This window comes from Euphorbia lathyris, chromosome 10, assembly GCF_963576675.1.
Source record: "Euphorbia lathyris chromosome 10, ddEupLath1.1, whole genome shotgun sequence".
In the NCBI taxonomy this organism is placed as follows: domain Eukaryota; kingdom Viridiplantae; phylum Streptophyta; class Magnoliopsida; order Malpighiales; family Euphorbiaceae; genus Euphorbia; species Euphorbia lathyris.
In genome coordinates this window covers 61,305,607-61,325,558 of record NC_088919.1, presented here as the reverse complement: position 1 = coordinate 61,325,558, position 19,952 = coordinate 61,305,607, and the positions used below count along the sequence as shown (strand labels likewise).

Sequence of the window (19,952 nt, the reverse complement as noted above, 5' to 3'; positions counted from 1 at the left end):
GCCAGAATCTCATCAAAGCTATTTTGCGGCTCCGTCCTGCCTTTGAGTATCTTAATTTCTCCCATATTTTTAGGGAGCAAAACCGCGTGGCGGATCGCTTAGCAGCTGCTGGGCATGGGAGAATGTTAGGTGTTTCTACCCTATCTGTTCCTCCTTCTTTTCTTTTGCCTTCTCTCCTAGAGGATAGGATTGGAGTCAGCCTTCCTAGACTGATCCCGGTGTAGGTTTTTTTGTTGGTTTTGTTTTTTCCTTTCCTTTCTTACCCAAAAAAAAATTTAAGGACACGTTGCCATTGAGATGTCCTTATTTAACCAACATTAATAACCATGTGTCACAATTTTAAATTTATGTCTAAGTTTAGATTTGTGGATGAAGTATATAAAAAGGGGATTAACCATAGATATATAAAGAAAAGAAAGGGAGAAGAGAATAAGAATAAACAACAAAAAAATGGTGTGAACTGGCAATCGTCAACACGGATCACACGGACGAATTTTCGGTGATAAAAATATAAATTTTAGACTAGTCTTTTAGATTTATCGAAGTGAAATTCCGTATTAAGACTTTTAGCCGCATAACGAGTTTAAAAATATATAATCGGTCGAAAATAATTACGTTAGTTTAAAATTACTAGTGAGCGGGAATAATCGAATAAGAATATTTCGATTATTTGAATTCTACTAATAAAATATTTTAAGCAACTTTAATCGTTAGAGTTAAAATAATCCTTGAAAATAAAAGGACTAATATTGATATTTTTCAAATAGAGTCGGTATAAAGTCGAATATAAAACTAGTACGGATAGACTCCTAGTAGTGTCATGAGTCTAGCTGAACCTTCGGTCTGAACTAACGATACCGGTTTAATATTATACTAATTATATAATTTGTCGGTTTAAAATTGAGTTTTTAATTATTTATAATATTTGAGTTATGTTGAATACGTTTTAAAACTGTTTAAGATATATTGTTAAAGTATATAAAATACTTTTGATTTTGATTATTTGAAGATTAATTATCTATTATCGTGGTGTTTTGGAAATTTGGTCAAGATAACGAATTTGACAATTTTATGCGAATTGTTTTTGCATTGAGAAAGCTATTACGGTTATTGTTATTATTTTGGATTGAAATCCAAATATGATTTTTTATGTTATTTTGAAAGATAGATAAAATGGTTTTGTCCATCTAGGATTGCCCGGGGTAGGAGTTGTTTTTGTAAGACCATACCTAAGAGCATCTCCAACAGCCTCTTAAATTGGCTCTTAAGTTAAAATTTGAGGAGGGAGAATGAAAATTCATCTCCAACAGCCTCTTAGTGGCTCCTCAAATCACTAAGAGCTTCTCCATCCTCTCTATTAATAGAGAGCATCTCTCCACCTCTTAGTGCCTCCTAACTTTATTTTTTATTAATAATTTATTATTGATGTGTCTCTCTCCTCACACTATTGGTAATGTAACAATAAAGAATAATTTTAATAGTAAAATAATAAATAAGAAGTGAATATAAGGAGCATTGTTGGAGATGATATATCTTAACCACTCTTAAATCACTAAGAGTCAATTATTTATATTATTTATAGAGAGCTCACTAAGAGTCTCTTGGAGATGCTCTAAGAGCGGTATGGCCAGAGTGCACGGCTGGTAGTCCTAACGTTAGGCAAGGCGAGATATGAATGGAATATCTCGATTATTGATATGATTGATGTTATGATAAACTACACGAGTGGAATTCGAGGATGGACACGCACGAGTTTGGTATTACGTTTTGAAAATGCTTGATGATTTGACATATAATGTTAATTTTGTTTGATTACGAATTTGGTTTGATAAAACGTTTATTTCATTACGGATTTGGTTTGATAAAGCGGTTGTTTGGTTACGAGTTGGTTTGATAAAACGTTTATTTTGTTGTGAACTGATTTGATAAAAATGTTTATTTGGTCGTGAACTGGTTTGATAAAACGTTTATTTGTTTATGATAAAACATTTATTCGATTTGATAAAATGATTTATAAAATTATATAGTAATAAAGTGAAGTAAAACGTTAAATCATTAACGTGTCAATAAGTTAAACGAGTTAATAAGTTAAAAGAACGACCTAAAATAGGTAGAACTACGTGGCTTTGATTCCCGATTTAAAGAGTAAAAGGCTTTCGGGGTACGTAGGAAGCTCGATAGAATTATCGAGTCCAAGCCAAATAATTAAATAAATCTTAAGGAGTCCGAATAAATTTTTATATATTAGAATATAGGTTCGGATTTCAGGCTGTTCGAAGTTCGTCATCCTATAATTCGTTCATACCCGATGCCGTTTAGGGTCGGGTGTGACAATGCGAATGTAAATGTGTAGAGAAAGAGGTGATTTTACTTCGATAATCGATGTTTTCGCGAGGTATGCGAGGTTTGAAACGTGACGATCTACGTCGCATATCGATGCTTGCGCGAAGTCTGCGAGTCAAATCATGAACTTTTCTACTCGCAGACTTCGCGAACTAATCGATTCGCGAAGTAGATCCACACGTTTCAGGCTCTTTCTCTTCGCAGATCTTCGCGAAATCATCGATTCACGAAGTATATCATCACGTTTCAGGCTCTTTATCTTCACAAATCTCCGCGAAATCATCGACTACGCGAAGTGTATTCATGAAAAAACGCAGAAAAAACAAATACTTACATTTTTCGCGCCTTCCACCCTTAAAAGCAACAATAACAATATGATAAACTGGGAAAAACGAAGGAAATAACGTAGAATAACCACTTCTTTGATGGTAACAAGAAGAAAAAAACCAAGTAACGAGCAGGAACAGGAAGATGAAGAACCATGGCTTCGTTTTCTAGGATTAGGAAGTTGCAGAATCAAGAGATGAACAAAGGAAAAAGAGAAATTCATTGTGATTTGGCGAAATGGTGCAAATTTCGTGCAATTTAAAGGAAGATAGGAAGATCAAAAGTCTTGAAATTATTAATGGAGGAGTCAACTTTTTGTGTAACCAATGAGATGAGGGGGAGCGGCTGTTCCCGTTGTGGGAAGTGGGAAGGTTAGGAGTATTATGGGAAAGTCACATAAAATCAGTCTAGATATATAGTTGGTTGAGTAAATATGTTAAATGTGTAAATAGGTCTCCCATTTGACCTAGTTTTGTAATTTTCCCGTTATATTATTATAGTTATATTGTTTTAAGGAAACATATTGCCAGTTAGGCCAATAATTAATAAATATTCTGTACTTGTTTCACAAAACTATTTAAGACTTTTATTTATTATTTTTCAATATGCAGCAATAGTAGAAGAACGTCATCTTTCGCTTGAAGTTAAACTCATCCTGCCTTCATTTACTACTATTATTATTTTTTTATTTTTTTTTTAATTTGTTGAAGCACATTCTAAGTATATTCCATCTTAATAAGTTTTTGCATGATTTCGAAGTTCGAATTTTGAATTCAGTTTTATAATTTCGTGTAATAGTACACTACCATTTACCATGTGGTTTGATTCCCATTTCAGCTTAACACAAGAAAAATAAATATATTATTTATGTTGTATAAAGTTAATTACATCTTATGAAGAATTACGGGTTGTAGCTCAGTTGGCATTACATGTTAAATTTAGAAGAAGAAATATCAATTAAATTTTTATTAAATATATATGCAAGGAGAGATAAGGAGTTGTAACCAGGGAAAGACACAAGGATGCCCAGTCACTGCAGTTGGTGGAACCATCCCGACTAGTGGTAGTTCTGATCCCCTATCTCCAAAGATTGAAGATGGGAATGCTAAATTAAAGATGGAAGTGCTAAATTAGCACTCCAAACTTGAGGCACTCGTTGGACTGCCTCAAGTCTTTCTTATTTGGTTCATAATGGACCTAAACTGGGCGAAATTTGTTTGGCATGTGAAGAATCAAAATGACATGGTTTTGGTCCTTCACATGCCAAAAAAAATTTAGACGAGAATGGTTAATAAATTAGTCCTATGTTCTTTCTTTTTTTCTCAAATTCTTTTTTTCAACTCTCAAGAAGAATATATTGAGGTTAGCATTTTTGAAGGTATATCGCCACCATCTTCTTATTGATGGAGTATAAAAGACATGTCGCCATCATTTTCGTACGGAAACATTTTTGAAGGTATTTGATTCCTCTTCAATTTATATAAATGGGTTAATACACATATTTGCCTCTGTGTTTTCGCGGAAAAACAGATTTATCCTTAAATCAAATAAACCCACAAAATTATCCCTCAATTTTCCATAAACGTGCAATTATACCCTAATCTGACGGAGCTGCTAAACGGCGATGACATCAAACCTTCTTGTCTCCAAAAAAATTGGATGACGACAATCAAAATTCATTTGGTTTCTTATTGTTTTCTATTGCTATTGCTTTTGGATTAATTAGGAGGTTTAGACGTCATTTTATTAGGTTGATTGAGTTTTTATGAAAATGAATTTTAACCAATCTGTTCTTCTAACTTGCTTTTAATCGAAATTGAATGTGCATATTTTTTTCTGTTTGTGATTGGTTGTTCTTTTCTAAAGTTTTTCTAGAGATAAGAAGGTTTGATGTCATCGCCGTTTAGCAGCTCCGTCAGATTAGGGTATAATTGCACGTTTATGGAAAATTCAGGGATAGTTTTGTGAGTTTATTTGATTTAAGGGCAAATCTGTTTTTCCGAAAAAACACAAGGGCAAATATATGTATTAACCCTATATAAATTATAATGAAATGATAGAAATGACCTATTTAATCATTTCATGAATTATTTTATTCTAGGTTATTGATGATATTTCCGGAGCATTAGACAAACATTTCACCAAGGCAAGTTCAGAGTTATTTATGTGCATAACATGTTTTGATCCTTCAAAATATTTTTTCTAATTTTGATCATGAAAGACTGTTTTATTTTGCTGGGTTGTATTCAGAAGATTTTTCCTCCTTTGAATTGATTGAGCTTCACCATTAGCTTAAGAACTATATTACTGATGTAAGATTGAATGAAGCATTCTACATTTTTCGTGATATTGGTGAGCTTGTAAAGACTGTGGTGAAAAATAAATATCACACCACTTATCATTTGGTGCATCGACTTATCGAGTTAGCATTAGTCTTACCTATTGCAGCTGCTACGGTTGAAAGATGTTTTTCTGTAATAAACATTATCAAGACCGATTTACGCAACCGAATGAGAGATTATTTGCTTGGAGATTGCTTGATGTGTTACATTGAGAAAATAATTTTCATGAACATTGAGCATAAACTAATTTTGCAAAATTTTCAGTATAGGAGATCTCAAATGATATTCTTGACGCCTATTGGTAGTTCTAAAGTCGTATAATTAACGATGTGAAACAACTTGCAGAAAGGTGTTATATCTATTAAACATCTAATAACATGCACAAAATTATGAGCTATACCAAGCACTACATGTACATAAGAGGATCTTTCGTTAGATTTCATGCTAAGTCTTCCTAGAACTCACAGGTGAATAGATTCAATCTTTGTAATGGTGGATAGGTTTTCAAAGACACTAAAAGACTATCAACTTCTTCATATACTCTAAACTTTTTTTTTGTTTTGAGAAATTATTCGGTGGTATAGAGTTCCGAAGAGCATAGTTTCTAATAGAGGCACCAAGTCCCTAAGTTATTTCTTTGGGATTTGTTTGATGCCTCCCTAAAATTCATCACTATTTTTTTATTTTGAGGTTGATGATCATTTTAAAACGCAATTGAAGTTTAATAATAATAATAATGTTAAAAAAATGTAAAAATTGAATAATAGTAACTTTAATATTAGTTTCAACAAAGTTCATTATATGGATGTATTTACCCCAAAGTTAAGAGTTGATTGACGTAATTTATCTAAAGAAACGTGGTATCAAAAGTAACAATATGGTAGATCAAGTAATTAGTGTCACTTCACTTTTTTGGATCTTATATTTGTGTGGTCACACCAGAAAAAAACAATTAAAAATTAAAGAAGAAAGTAATGATTGCAAACAAGCAGCAGCTCCTCCCAAATACAAAATTTGAAAGGATAAATTACACCAATTTTACTGGTTTTAATATTATGATCACTGAATTCCAATTTTTAATGATGATCACTGAACTTTACACATTTTAATATCGGTGGCTACTCAACTTTAACTAAGGGTCCGTTTGTTTTACCTACTGTTTGCTGTTGCTGTTTGCTGTTACGGTTTGCTGTTTGCTTTTTGAAAAAGCTGCTTTTTCAAAAAGCAGAGATCCTCTGCTTTTGTAAAAGGCTGCTTTTCAGGTGTGAAAGGCAAACAGGAGGTCACTAACCAAACACGTAGTGTTACTTTTCAGATTTAAAAGGCAAACAGGAGATCACTAACCAAACACCTAAAACTCTACCTTTTGAAATGAAAAGGCAAAAAAGAGCATGAAAAGTAGCAACCAAACGGGCCCTAACTCTTTAAATAACCGTTAATGACCCCAAAATAAAAATATTCAAGAATTAAAGTTGTTCAGAAAGACATTTACTATGAAATCACACCTCTCTTCTAATCAATCAATACCTAAATGATTTCAAAACGAAATTTTTCAAGAATTAAAGTTGGCAGCTTAACGCATATTTACACTCTTAAAACTTGACAAGTTTTGTCTATTAGCACCTTGAACTTTTTAAATAATCTATCACACACTTATAGTTGACTTTAAAAACCTATCACACGTTTATAGTTGGCATTAAAAACCTATCACACACCTAAAATTGGCTCATTCAGACCTCTTTCACACAAATTCGCTGATCTGCCATCTTTGGCAGACAAGGTCGCATGTGAGAGTTATAGAAAAAAGAAAAACGTATTAGTTCGTTTTGTATGTCACTACATATGTCAAAATGACAGATCAACGAATTTGTGTGAAAGAGGTCAATGAGCCAACTTTAGATGCGTGATAGATTTGTAATACCAACTATAAGTGTGTGATAGGTTTTTAAAGCCACCTATAAGTGTGTGATAGGTTATTTAAAAAATTCAGAGTGTCTTGTGAAGTTAAAAGGTGTAAATATACATTAAGCCATTAAAGTTCCTTAGAATATTATTAACTTTTCGAATTTTTTACTTTGATACCATCAACGGTCATTTTGAAGCGTTTAATGACCACCGATATTAAAAAGTGTAAAGTTCAGTACTCATACTGTTAAAATAAGTAAAGTTCAGTGACCATGAGTGTAATTTACCCAAATTTGAACAGAGTATCAGTTTTTTTTTAATCATGAAAATGTTGATCTAAGCATAGCCTAATTTAAACTCAATTACTTGACGTGCAATATTTATATAACCCATTTTCTATTAATTTATAAAATTCTAATGCCACTCCTACAAATACCTCTCTTCTCTCTTGTCTCTTCTTATCCTAAATCTGAAAATGGAGAAATTATTAGCATTTGGTCTGTTTCTGCTCTTAGCAATCTCTTTTTTCCCCCAATTTCCATTGCTATCTCATGCTTCTAACAATGCTTACTCTCGACCTCCGGTTCGCAGTCTTATTTTCTCCGGCAACAACCGGCCGGAATCCCATCCTCAACAGGTCTGTTCATTTTTATTTCCAATCTCATTTTTCTTTCATCATATAATACGGGACTATGTACAAATTTGCCCCTAGTTTTGTTAGGGAAAACATAAGAAATGATAAAATTTTGTGTTCAATATTTCTAATGTAAAGCAATTTTAAGCCTAAATAGTAATAGAATCTATGTTTAGCTGTTTGAATGTAATGATACGATCCGGAGTGGCTGGCATCAGGGTAGAAGGACTAAGAGTATCTCCAATAGAAGGTGCTCAAAAGAGTGTCATCAGGTTTGGCAACTTTTAAAAGTTGCCCACTGTTGGAGTGATTGTGGGTGCCAAGGAAAGTTGCCAATTTTTGACAATCTCTTGGCAACTTTGTTTATTATTTTTTAATATAAAATATATTGTCCCTCTCCTAGAAATAATAAAATCTGAAGTCTTTTATTTTTAATATTTATAATAAAATAATAATTTGTAGGATTATAATGGTAATTTTTCAAGAGCGACGTGGATAAAAGAAATAATAAATTATTATATATTGGGATTATGTGTTAAGTTTTGACATTCTTTTAGACACCCTCTATTGGAGATGCTCTAAGTAAGGAGCGGCTTTAAGAGATGGTGATGGGACTGGAATGAACTGAATCTCACATCAGAAATGGAGAGGGGGTATGTATGGAGCTTATTAGTGAGGTGTGAATCCAATACATGCATACACATTTTAAAACCGTAAGACCCAAAGTGTTGGATTTGGACTAGAACGGATGGTATTGAGACAAGGTGTTATATTGAAGTATAAAAAAAAACTAAAACGTACTAGGTTGTAAAGTTTTTTTTTCGTTTTGGTTTGGATTGGGGTAAAAAAAATACAGTCCTTCATCTAATTGAGGTGCAATCAACACCTCGCATATGAAAATAGAAGGATATGCAAGATGCACTGACGAATCTAAAAAGGGTCACGAGGTTTGAATATCAATTGCTCGCTAGAAAATTTCATAAAAGTTTTGTCGGGAGGGAGGGTGTTGGGGTTTTTTTTATTATTATTATTATTTTGCAAAAACACTCAAACAACACGAACACTCATAAATCATAATAGAGTAACCCTATTAGTAAATTTTGAATTCGTCACTGCAGTGGCGGAACCACTTCTATAAGAGGAGGGTCCGGTCACTAAGAGCCTGTTCTTTATTATTTAATTTCAGTAACAATCAGTTCAGTTCAGTTCAGTTCAGTAGTAATCAGTTCAGTTCAGTTCAGTTCAGTTCAATATTCAGTTTCAGTATTCAATAATTTATCATTATTTATTATAATTATTATATATTATTATTATTTATATATAATTTATTATTATTATCATTATTTATTTATAATTTCAGCAATTTATTATAATTATTATAATTTATTATATATTAATTTATCTATTTTCATTATAATTATATTTATATATAATTTATGCTTTGTCATTATATATATTATCATTATTTATTATAATTATAATTATTTGGTGCAACTTATTTACAAATTTTGCGAAAAGTAAATAAATATTATATTAATACGTTTACATTACAATGCTCTAAAAAATTAACTGGCTCAACTACCTTAATATCTCAAATAGTGCAATTTTATCCCTAATATTAGAAGCCAATAGCAATTTTACCCTTAACATTGATAAATTGAGTCAAGATTTTGTATTCATATGAAAATTCATATTTAGACGTCAGGAGTAAAATAACCCCGGACCCAAAACGTTAAAGGTATTTTTGTACCTTAATACTTAATTGTAATAAAAAGTTAAGAGTGTGTATTCATATAAAAATTTGTATTTAATTTCATAGGCTTTAAATTATATATAAATTTGTGTTTGTATGTAATTTATATTTTTAATTTAAATTAGACTCATTTTTATTTAATGTCATAAGATTTTATCGAGCCTAGATTTTATTTGATATTTAATTTAGTTTAATCTTTAATAATATGTTTATTTATTATTGATATTATTTTTTTTGGTAGAAATATTATTATTATTATTATAAGCTTATTAATGTCCAATATTATCATTAAATTATTTTAAAGTCTAATATCATCATTATTGTTACGTTCGATTAAATTCGGTTAAGTTCGGTATCATTCAGTTAAGTTCAGTAGCATTCAGTTAAATTCAGTTCAGTTCAGTATTCAGTATCATTCAGTTCAGTTCAGTTCAGTTCAGTTCAGTAGCATTCAGTTCAATTCAGTTCAGTTCAGTTCAGTTCAGTTTTTTTCAGTAATAAAGAACAGAGCCTAACACCCCCATTGCTCCCCGTCTCCATCTCTGGACCTAGATAAAAATTGATCTATTACAAAATTGCCCCCTATATTGGCTTAGAAGTGCTCTAACTTAAAAATTATATAATTGACAAAATAACTATTATTTCTTACATTAATGTGTATCTACCACGGATTTATTGGGGTTTCAGCACCTACTAGTCGCCAAAAATTGTCAAAGCTTCAAAAATTTCTACAATAAATTACAATTTAACATCCGTAGATCAACAGGGAGAACCCCAAACACTCTATCACTGAATCCTACATCCGTCACTAGATTTATCTGCATTTTCCCAATATTACGTCACACGCAAATTCGAACTTTATCCCTGTACGTGTAATTTAATTATACGTTTATATTAGGTGCATATTTCACTGGCAGGGAAAGATCACATGAGAATATCATGGATTACAGAAGCTAAACACCAAGTAAAATCAGTGGTTGAATATGGAAATCAACCCGGAAAATACAATTCAACGGCCACCGGAGACCATACATCTTACCGTTATTTCCTTTACAGTTCCGGGAAGATTCACAATGTGAAAATTGGACCGTTGGATCAAAATACAACCTATTATTACAGATGTGGTGGAGATGGACCTGAATTTTCCTTCAAAACACCTCCATCTTCTTTTCCTATTGAATTTGTTGTGGTTGGTAAGTTATCACTTCATTTCTCTTTCAATTACTTTATCTTTATTGAAATTGTTTTGAATTTGGTAATTCATTATTAGGATGCTTTTGTTTTTTACCAATTTTTTTGGGGGTAAAATTAGTTTGAATGTCAAATTAATCCAAATTAGGATTTATTGTGAAATAAGTCCAAAATAACACGTATCAGTGACAAATTTAGTATTCACTGAGAAGTGTTTATCGTGATTTATGGGTGTTAAAGTGATATTTTTCTTAGTGTTTTTACATTAAAAAAAAATCAAAGTTGCATTCATAATTTCTATAGAATTTTCGGCGTTTTCTAACAACCAATGGATGCTCAAGCACTCCCAAAATCCCCCCATAGGTTTGTCCCTCACATGTATCATCATGTGATTTTCTCTTTTCTACGTACTATTTTTGTTATAGTGACGATATGTTGCTTTCGACTAGTTTGATTATACGGACAAAATCTAAATTTCTCCTAATATATTCTAGGGAAGTGCATTATACTTCTAATATAAGAAATGACAAAGGACATGTTTGTTTTACCTACTGTTTGTTATTGCTGTTTCATGTTTGGTGTTACGGTTTACTGGTAGTTGTTGGAAAAAAAAAACTGCTTTTCCAAAAAACAGGATTCCCTGCTTTTGTAAAAATCTACTTTTCAGGTGTAAAAGGAAAACATGGAGTCACTAACCAAACAAATAAAATTCTCCCTTTTAGAGTGAAAAGGCAAACATGAGCATGAAAATGAGCAGCCAAATACTCTCAAAGTTTTAACCTTAATATTTTTTTCCCTAGCGAGATCAAAACAATTTTCCTTTCTCCTGGCAAAAGTTTTGCCAGGACTGGAAAAAATGCAAACGCTTTGTTGAGTTTTATAAGTTAGCACTCGTAACAGGAGATGGAGGGATGGGCTAGGCGAAACCACTCTTATAAATTAAGGGGTGGTTTTCAACCGTCAGAAGGTGTGTCGATAACCTATTCTCTGTTTGACCCTTGATAAGAATATTGTTTTATAAGTTCTGTTATCCAAGTCTAAAGTTGTTTTGTGTTTTTTTTATTTGTGCTCAAAATTTTTCCCAATTAAAACTTTATATTATTTTTTTTAGGACTAAATTTGGATCTAACACCTTCGTTAGGAATCAAATTGAATGATAATTTGCTTCTCCTTTTTTTTTCTTTTTTTTTATATACTTTTTTTAAAGGATGAGTTTCGAACTCACAATTTTCCACCTCCTGCGACCACAAATTTACTAACTGGGCTATGCTCCTTTTGTTTTTCTTCTTACTTTCACTTCAAACAATAAATAACATATAAAAGTGTTTTATTAGAATGGAGAAACAATCCAACCGCTCATTATTATTTCGAAAAAAAAAAATCAGCTAACTTCTACCGATTATTAAACAATAAACATCTAACAATAATAACAATACATATAAAGAGTTAAAGCAAATATGTGACTTAAAGTTTAGGCAAATAACTAGTATCAGAGTCAACAGAAGGGGAAAATGCGAAGAATATATAGAATAATTGCATATATATATATATATAAGAAAACTTTGCGTCTACAACTTGTGAAAAACTTGCTTCAACTTTAGAAACTGTGCATTCTTGCCCTTCAATTTTGGACGTTTTGGTGTAGGGTCGATTTTAATAATTGTTTTCTTTACTTTTCTTCTAAGCCTTTGTTTATATTATATTTAAAATTATTTTAAAGGACCTGAATTTTTAATTTTTTTATTATGGATAACGTTTTTTTATGAATTATTTTATCAATTAACTCCTTGATGATTGATTTTTCAGTATGATTTAAGGAAAAAGATAAAAATTGAACTAGAATTTCTACTGTAAGGATCAAATTGAATTAGAAGTTTTTTTTATCAAAGAATAGGATTGGATTATTTTGTATGTTAAGAGTAAAATTATTTTTTCTTTAGAATTCTGAACTTTTTTTAAGGAAATCAGAAAATAATGTTCCTTATAAAAGTATTTCCAAAATGAAACCAATTAGTCCAATTGGGTAAGACAATCAAAAGAAATGGGCCTAAAGCCTAAACATAAATGAAAAGCCTACTTATATAATGGGCCTGAAATCATTTCTATATAAAAAAAAAACCTTAGGTTTGTTTACCAATAAAAAATACTTAAAAAAGTTTGATTAATTTGGAGAGTAAATTTGAATTTAGGGATAAGGTAAAAATTTAAGCTCTGTAATTATTAGGAGATAGCGTATTTAGTCTCCACACATAAAACAATACCATATTAAGTCTAAGTGCAATTTTAAGCATCATAAACAAAATAAGTGTTTTTTTTTTTATGAATAAAAGATGTGTAATTTCCAATCCTATTGGATTGCTCCAGTATAAAATTACACATAAAAAAAATATTTTTTGTTAATAAGATTTAAAATTTCACCGTTTGATAAACATTAAATTTAAAATTGCAATGTTTTCTACGTTAAGAATAAATTCACTTTCTCACAATAACCATTAGGCCAAATGTGTAATTTATCCCTTGAACTTGTATATTTCTTATTATCATATTCCATTTCCAAAAAAATTGATGATGAATTGACAACAAAAAAAATCAAATTATACATATATATATATATAAATATATAATGTTTGGTTTGGCTATTATTCTACTGTTTACTGTTGTTTTTATTGTTACTATAAGATGTAGTCGATCTTTCTGTCAAAATAGCCCTAAGCAACTACTTTTCAATCCTAACCAAACATTTATATTCTGCTTTTTAAAGTGATAAAACAAAAACAGTTACGAAAAACATATTCAAATAGTAATTATTTTTCGATATGTAATTAATTCTTCTACCATTGATCAGGTGACTTAGGACAAACAGAATGGACCAGTTCAACCCTAAAACACGTCGGAAGCCACGACTACGACATATTTCTTTTACCAGGGGATCTATCATACGCCGACAGCCAGCAACCACTATGGGATTCCTTCGGCCGACTAGTCGAACCCTACTCGAGCCGACGACCATGGATGGTGACCCAAGGGAACCATGAAGTAGAAGCATTCCCCATCATATATCCAAAGGGATTCACAGCCTATAATGCAAGATGGGTAATGCCATATGAAGAGAGTGGTTCAACCTCAAATTTATACTACTCATTTGAAGTAGTTGGAGCTCATATTATAATGTTAGGGTCTTATACTGACTTTGATGCTGACTCGGATCAGTACACGTGGCTTGAAGCTGACGTGGCGAGGATTGATAGGAAGAGAACACCTTGGGTTATTGTGGTAGTGCATGCGCCGTGGTATAATAGTAATTTTGCACATCAAGGAGAAGGTGAAAGTATGAGAAAGTCTATGGAGGATTTGTTGTTTGAAGCAAGAGTTGATTTGGTTTTTTCTGGCCATGTTCATGCTTATGAAAGATTTGTAAGTCCTTTCCTTTTGGATTTTGAAAAAAAAAAGTTTATTTACGTTTTTTCGATTTTGGTGCGTTGAGTTTCTGATTTTTTATTAATCGTGTTTTTGAAAAAAAAAATATAATTATACGCATCGAGCACTCGATTAATGAGATAGATATTTGTGAACATTAAGAAGATCCCGTTTGGTTTAGGGTCCGTTTGTTTTACCTACTGTTTATTGTTGAAAAAATAATAGAAAAAGTTATTTTTCCATAAAGCATGAATTCCCTGCTTTTATAAAGCAATGATTCTCTGTTTTTGTAAAATGCTACTTTTCAGTATGTAAAAGGCAAATAGGATGTCACAAACCAAACACCTAAAATTCTCCATTTTAAAGTGAAAAGTCAAACATGAGTATGAAAATTAGACGTGTTCATGAGCCCATTGGCCCGCCCAAGCCCGTCTTTTATGGGTTGGGCTTGGACATGCATATTTAGCATTTAGCCTGGCCCGGTCCGAGCCCGCAAAAACCCGAATTTAAAATGGGTTGGGCTTGGGATTTATTTGAAAACCCAAGTCTAGCCCGACCCGACCCGAGACATAAAATAATTCGATATAATTTAATTACATTTAGTATGTTATTTATATTTATAATTTTAGTTTTAATTATTCAATTTTCATGCCCTCACTCTATGAAATTACACATTCTTATCTACTAGTTTTAAAAATACAGTAGCTTTGTTTTCTTTGTACAGTAAGTAGATTGATGTTTTGTAAAACAAAATTACATGCCTGCAAACTCTTAGTTATAAATTATAGTTTATAAATATATGTTTGTTACATTTTTTTTATTTATAATAATACTTTAATATGTGAATTTTATTATTTATAATAACAATTTAATTTTACGTTATATTAAAAAACTTTTAATATAAATATATTAAATGGATGGGTCGGGCCGGGTTGGGCTTGGGAATTAGTTTTTTTAGTCTAACCCAGCCCGGCCCGAGCCCGATGTAAATATAGTGCAGGTTGGGCTGAGCTTGGACACAGTAATTAGACATAAAACCCGATTAGGCCCGGCCCATGAACAGGTCTAATGAAAATGAGCAACCAAACACCTCATTAGTTGTTGTTGTGTTTGCTATTGGAAAAAGTTATTTTTCCAAAAAGATATTTTCAGCTATAAAAGACAAGCCAGATGTGTTTAACTAAACACCTAAAATTTTCCATTTCAAAGTGAAAAGTCAAAAATTGAGAGAAAAGTAGGTAATCAAACACCCCTAAAGCACTATTTGACTCTTTATGAATCTAAAGTGTTAGTTTTGACTCCAGGTCTATTAGTTGGTAACATTTGTTCTTCGATCTATTTAAAATATCCAGTTTTTGTCTTCTAATCTATTACCGGTTATATTTGCATCCGAACATATTCAAAATTGGTGTAATCTCAACTATTGATAGTTGAGATTTCACAAATTTTACTATTGATAGTTAAGATTTCATCAATTTTGAATATGTCAGGATGCAAATGCTCTCACATAATAGTTCAGGGTGAAAATAGATATTTTGAATAGATCAAAAGAATAAATATTACTAAATAATAGATAACAAAAAACTAACATTTTAAATAGACCAAGACTAAGTAGTGGTTTGAGCGCATATTTGACCTACTGTTTGTTGTTGCTGTTTGCTGTTTGCTGTTACGGTTTGCTGTTTCTGCTTGTTGTTGCTAGTTGTTGTTTGTTGTTACGGTTTGCTGTTTGCTGTTGGAAAAAACTGTTTTTCCAAAAAGCATAGATTCTCTGCTTTTGTAAAATGCTGCTTTTCAGGTGTAAAAAACAAACAAGAGGTCACTAACCAAACACCTAATGCTGTTTTTCAAGTGTAAAAGGCAAACATGAATGTCACTAACCAAACACCTAAAATTCTCCATTTCAAATTGAAAAGGCAAACAAGAGCACGAAAAGTAACACCCAAACGCCCCCTTAGACTTATTAGATCTATAAATATTAGCATACTTTGAATCTCCATGTGATGATTCTAACTAGCCTGAATCTAACAGTAATGACCAAATGAGTTGGTAATTCAAAATCCAACCGAATATTATTGTAATTTTATATTTCTTACCCTGTACTTTTACTTACTTGGACATGTTACATATTTAAAATTATCAGTTTTAAACGTTTGACATTATATACCGATTAAATAGAATTCAAAGTAGGGCTACCTCATGTCAACCTTGAAGTTTGACAAATCATCAAATAAGTCAAAGGCTTAAATTTGACAAATGTAATTGTGTTCAGATTCAGATAGAAGTACAAGATATCAATGAGTAAAATTTGTCAAATTTTAAGTGTAATTTTCATCAAAAAAAAAAAAAAAAAATGTATAATTATATATTAAGGGTCTGTTTGTTTTACCTACTGTTTGTTGTTGTTGTTTACTGTTTGCTGTTACGGTTTGCTGTTTGCTGTTGGAAAAGGCTGTTTTTGTAAAAGGCTGCTTTTTGGGTGCAAAAGGCAAACAGGAGATCACTAACCAAACACGCAATGCTGCTTTTCAAATGTAAAAGGCAAACAGGAGGTCACTAACCAAACACCTAAAACTCTCCTTTCTCAAGTGGAAAGACAAAAAGGAGTATGAAAATGAGCAACCAAACACCCCTAAATCACAATATCGAATCTCTAGATTTTTTTTTTTTTGCATTATTTTTTATATTAATAATGATAATATTATTATTTTTTATAAAATTATTATTATTATTATATCACCCCCATCGATCTGTTATTATTATTATTATTTATTATTTATTTTGAAATATTCACATGCAGACTAGGATTTATAATAACAAGGGTGATCCATGTGGTCCAGCTTATATAACCATAGGGGATGGAGGAAATCGTGAAGGACTTGCAATGACGTAAGTACTTTTTTTTTTCTTTCTAATATGCTTTAAAATTCATATTATATTAGTTACTAGTTCCAAGGGGAACTTTCGAGGGGGCTTCAAAATGATATCCGAGCCCTCCCATCCAGGGGCGGATAAGGGGGCCGAGAGGTCCGTTAGAATCATTATGATTAGAGGTAGTTCTCGTTTTTCTATCTCTACAAAATTTGAGATCATGAGAAACCAAATTGGTGATTTAATTAAATTTTGATTGAGTATTTATTAAATTGGAGATTTGATTTAAAACTTTGAATACGTATTTGATGAATTGGAAATTGTTAAATGATTAATATAAAATTAATTAATTGAGTTCGTTTTTAATTACCAAATCTACGTGGTTTTAACCCCCTGTTTCCAAGAAATTTTGAAAGGAATGCTGATTTAGCACCTAAAATTGGTTTAAGAAGAGCCAAAAATCAGGGTCTTACTGTTACATTATCTCTAAATCTAAATTTCTAATTTATTTATTTTTTTTTTTTTGTATGTTTGGCTCTTTTTAGATCCAAATTTTATTTTTTTTTTAACATATTAGATCATTCTTAAATCCAAATTTCTACTAAATTCGGTTTTTTTATTAGACACAATTTTTCTTTTCAAATGTTAGGAATCTTAAACACAATCTAGTTTAATTTTGAAAAGTTTTACGTTGGTACTTAAAATTTGTTCTTATACAAAAAAAGAATTTGAACAAATTCGAGTTAGTAAAAAAAGTCTTTTTACGCACGCACGTATAGTAAGAGAGAGGAAGAGAAATTGTTGTAAGAGTGATAATTATTAAATTAATATCGTGTTCGCATCATATGAATTATCAGATTTGTATCAAATCATGTAATATTATTATTAACTTTGGTTACAAGCAAAAGTTAGTAGAATTTAGGTGACGTCAATGATGTATACATGATTACTTTGTTGGGAGGATCATTTTTACACTTGAGTGCAAAAAAAAAAAATGTTAAATTAAATTTGAATGGTTCAGAACTAATTTTTCTATATAATCGTAAAACTTTTCAAAATTAAATTAAATTTGGATTAGAGAATTAAGTTTGGACCGCTTTGAACGAAATTAGAGAAATTTATATCGTATCACATATTAATCAAAGTTAGATATTTAAATACAAACTAAATAAGCTAATTAACCACATTTAATCATGCTGGAGATACGAGGGGCCGAAATAGGGATGTAAATGGGGCGGGGACGGAGGCTAATATGTGCCCCGTTAGTAGGGACGGGGCGGGGATGGGAAAGCGAGGATCCTCGAACCTGTCCCATATTGTGCCCGGTGGGGATTCCCGACGGATTACCTGTTTAATCCCCGGTAACATATCATTAATCATAGAAAATAAAAAATACGTATAGAAAAACTTGAACCTATGATTAATCTGATCCAAATGTTTTATCTCTGTTTCACTCTATGATTAATCCAATGGTGAAAACCACACCAAAGTAACGGTACTTTATAAAAAACAAAGTAACCATAGCGAACACCTCTTTTCATTTATTTGTTTTTTCATATATTCTTTTAAACTTTAAATGGGTAAACAAGAATACCCGTGGAGTCGGGGATTACCCACGGGGCGGGAACGGAGATAAATTTTGTTCCCGTTTGTTTCACGGGGCGGGTATGGGGATTCCCCGTTTAGTTGGGGAACGGGGATGGGAACTCCAATCTCCGCCCCGCCCTGTTTACATCCTAAGCGGAAACCACCCCATAGATAGAGGTAGTTTTGGCAGCCGGAGGGACCTGGACCCCAAGCCCCTATCTCCGCCCCTGGGTGATGCATATATGAAATCAGATTAATGGGATTATGAGAATTTTGGATGACCTTTTTTCTGAATTTTTTTAAATGAAGGTTTAAGAATCCAGCATCGGTACTGTCATTGATTCGAGAACCAAGCTTTGGACACGGAAGATTGAGAATATTGGACGAAAAGCGAGCACACTGGTCCTGGCACCGCAACAACGATTCCGACTCGGTTCAGGCTGATGATGTCTGGTTCGATAGTTTAATCTGTTCTAAATCATGCTGGAAAAATGGAAATGCAGACCTGGGAAAACAATCTTCTGCTAATGATGAATTATAAACCTCATTTTATTACACAATTCAATCCACATTTGTCTAGAATTTTTCCGAATTGGATCTGAGTAATTTCTTTTTGCAAAAATATGGATCTAGTGATCTACGGATAAAATAAACCGTTTCCGATCTTTATAAATCGAAAAACAGTCTAACTCACTCCAAAAGGTAAATTAGCGGAAGAGGTCTGACTCACATATATAAGGAGGCATATAGCGTTCCAATTAGCAATGTGTGATGTTTAACACGCCACTTCACATCCAATACATTTGGTGCATGACGCTAATATCAGTGAGAACCCCAACATTGGATACTGTGACTATGATACCATGTAAACAAAGATCTAATTCACCTCAAACGGTACCTCATATGGATAGTATTGTCTCAAACATATAAGGAGATGTATAGCTCTCCAATTAAACAAATGTGAGATGTTTAACAAAATGAATTATAAAGCATATGCTTCTTGTAAATTTAAATCCGCAGAAAATCTATTGCAATCTAATCTTCATCATTTAGATCATTCTAAATATTTAGATCTGGGTTTTTTCTTTTACACTCACATAGATTTAGTGATTTACGGACAAGATCAATCATTTTCACGCTTCCTAAATAGAAAAAATAGTATAAATGAAAGAATTATAGAGAGCAGATGCAGATTAGACCAAAAGATCCGATAAAAATATATGAAATCCAGCTAAAAAGAAAATAATAATCAAAGTAAATCCGCAAAAAAGAAGTCAGCCTGCAGAAGAAGGGGCAACGTGCTACTTTAGAGAGAAAATAGAGAATACTAGAATAATTTTTAATAAGTTGGAGAAATTCTCATGAAGTTGATAGCTTTTTTATATTGGTTAGAAAATGTTACGGTAGAACGAGACTAGTACTAGTCATTTTGCCTAATCTGATGCTACACGTCAGTTAAGAGTGAACATTGGTTCGGTTCGATTACTAACCGAATCGAAATATGTCTTATTTTCATAATTGAATCAAACTGAATATTACCAAACTGAAAATTTTCAATTTGGTTCAATTATTGACCGAATAA

General features: G+C 31.8%; 1 protein-coding gene across 1 annotated transcript; it reads left to right on the top strand.

Annotated features, from left to right (window-relative positions):
• The first annotated feature begins 7,353 nt into the window (after nt 1–7,353).
• LOC136209233 (purple acid phosphatase 22-like) lies at nt 7,354–19,251 on the top strand. Its single transcript, XM_066000654.1, has 5 exons — nt 7,354–7,554; nt 10,203–10,497; nt 13,341–13,909; nt 16,713–16,801; nt 18,680–19,251. Exons 1-5 carry the CDS (start codon nt 7,393–7,395, stop codon nt 18,909–18,911), a joined length of 1,347 nt encoding a protein of 448 aa, XP_065856726.1. The 5' UTR covers nt 7,354–7,392; the 3' UTR covers nt 18,912–19,251.
• The last annotated feature ends 701 nt before the right edge of the window (nt 19,252–19,952 follow it).

Coding starts and splice junctions, on each gene's coding strand:
- LOC136209233 (XM_066000654.1), top strand. CDS start 7,393: ATGGAGAAATTATTAGCATTTGGTCTGTTTCTGCTCTTAGCAATCTCT. Junction 10,498..13,340: donor TATTGAATTTGTTGTGGTTG/GTAAGTTATCAC, acceptor ACCATTGATCAG/GTGACTTAGGACAAACAGAA. Junction 13,910..16,712: donor TTCATGCTTATGAAAGATTT/GTAAGTCCTTTC, acceptor ATTCACATGCAG/ACTAGGATTTATAATAACAA.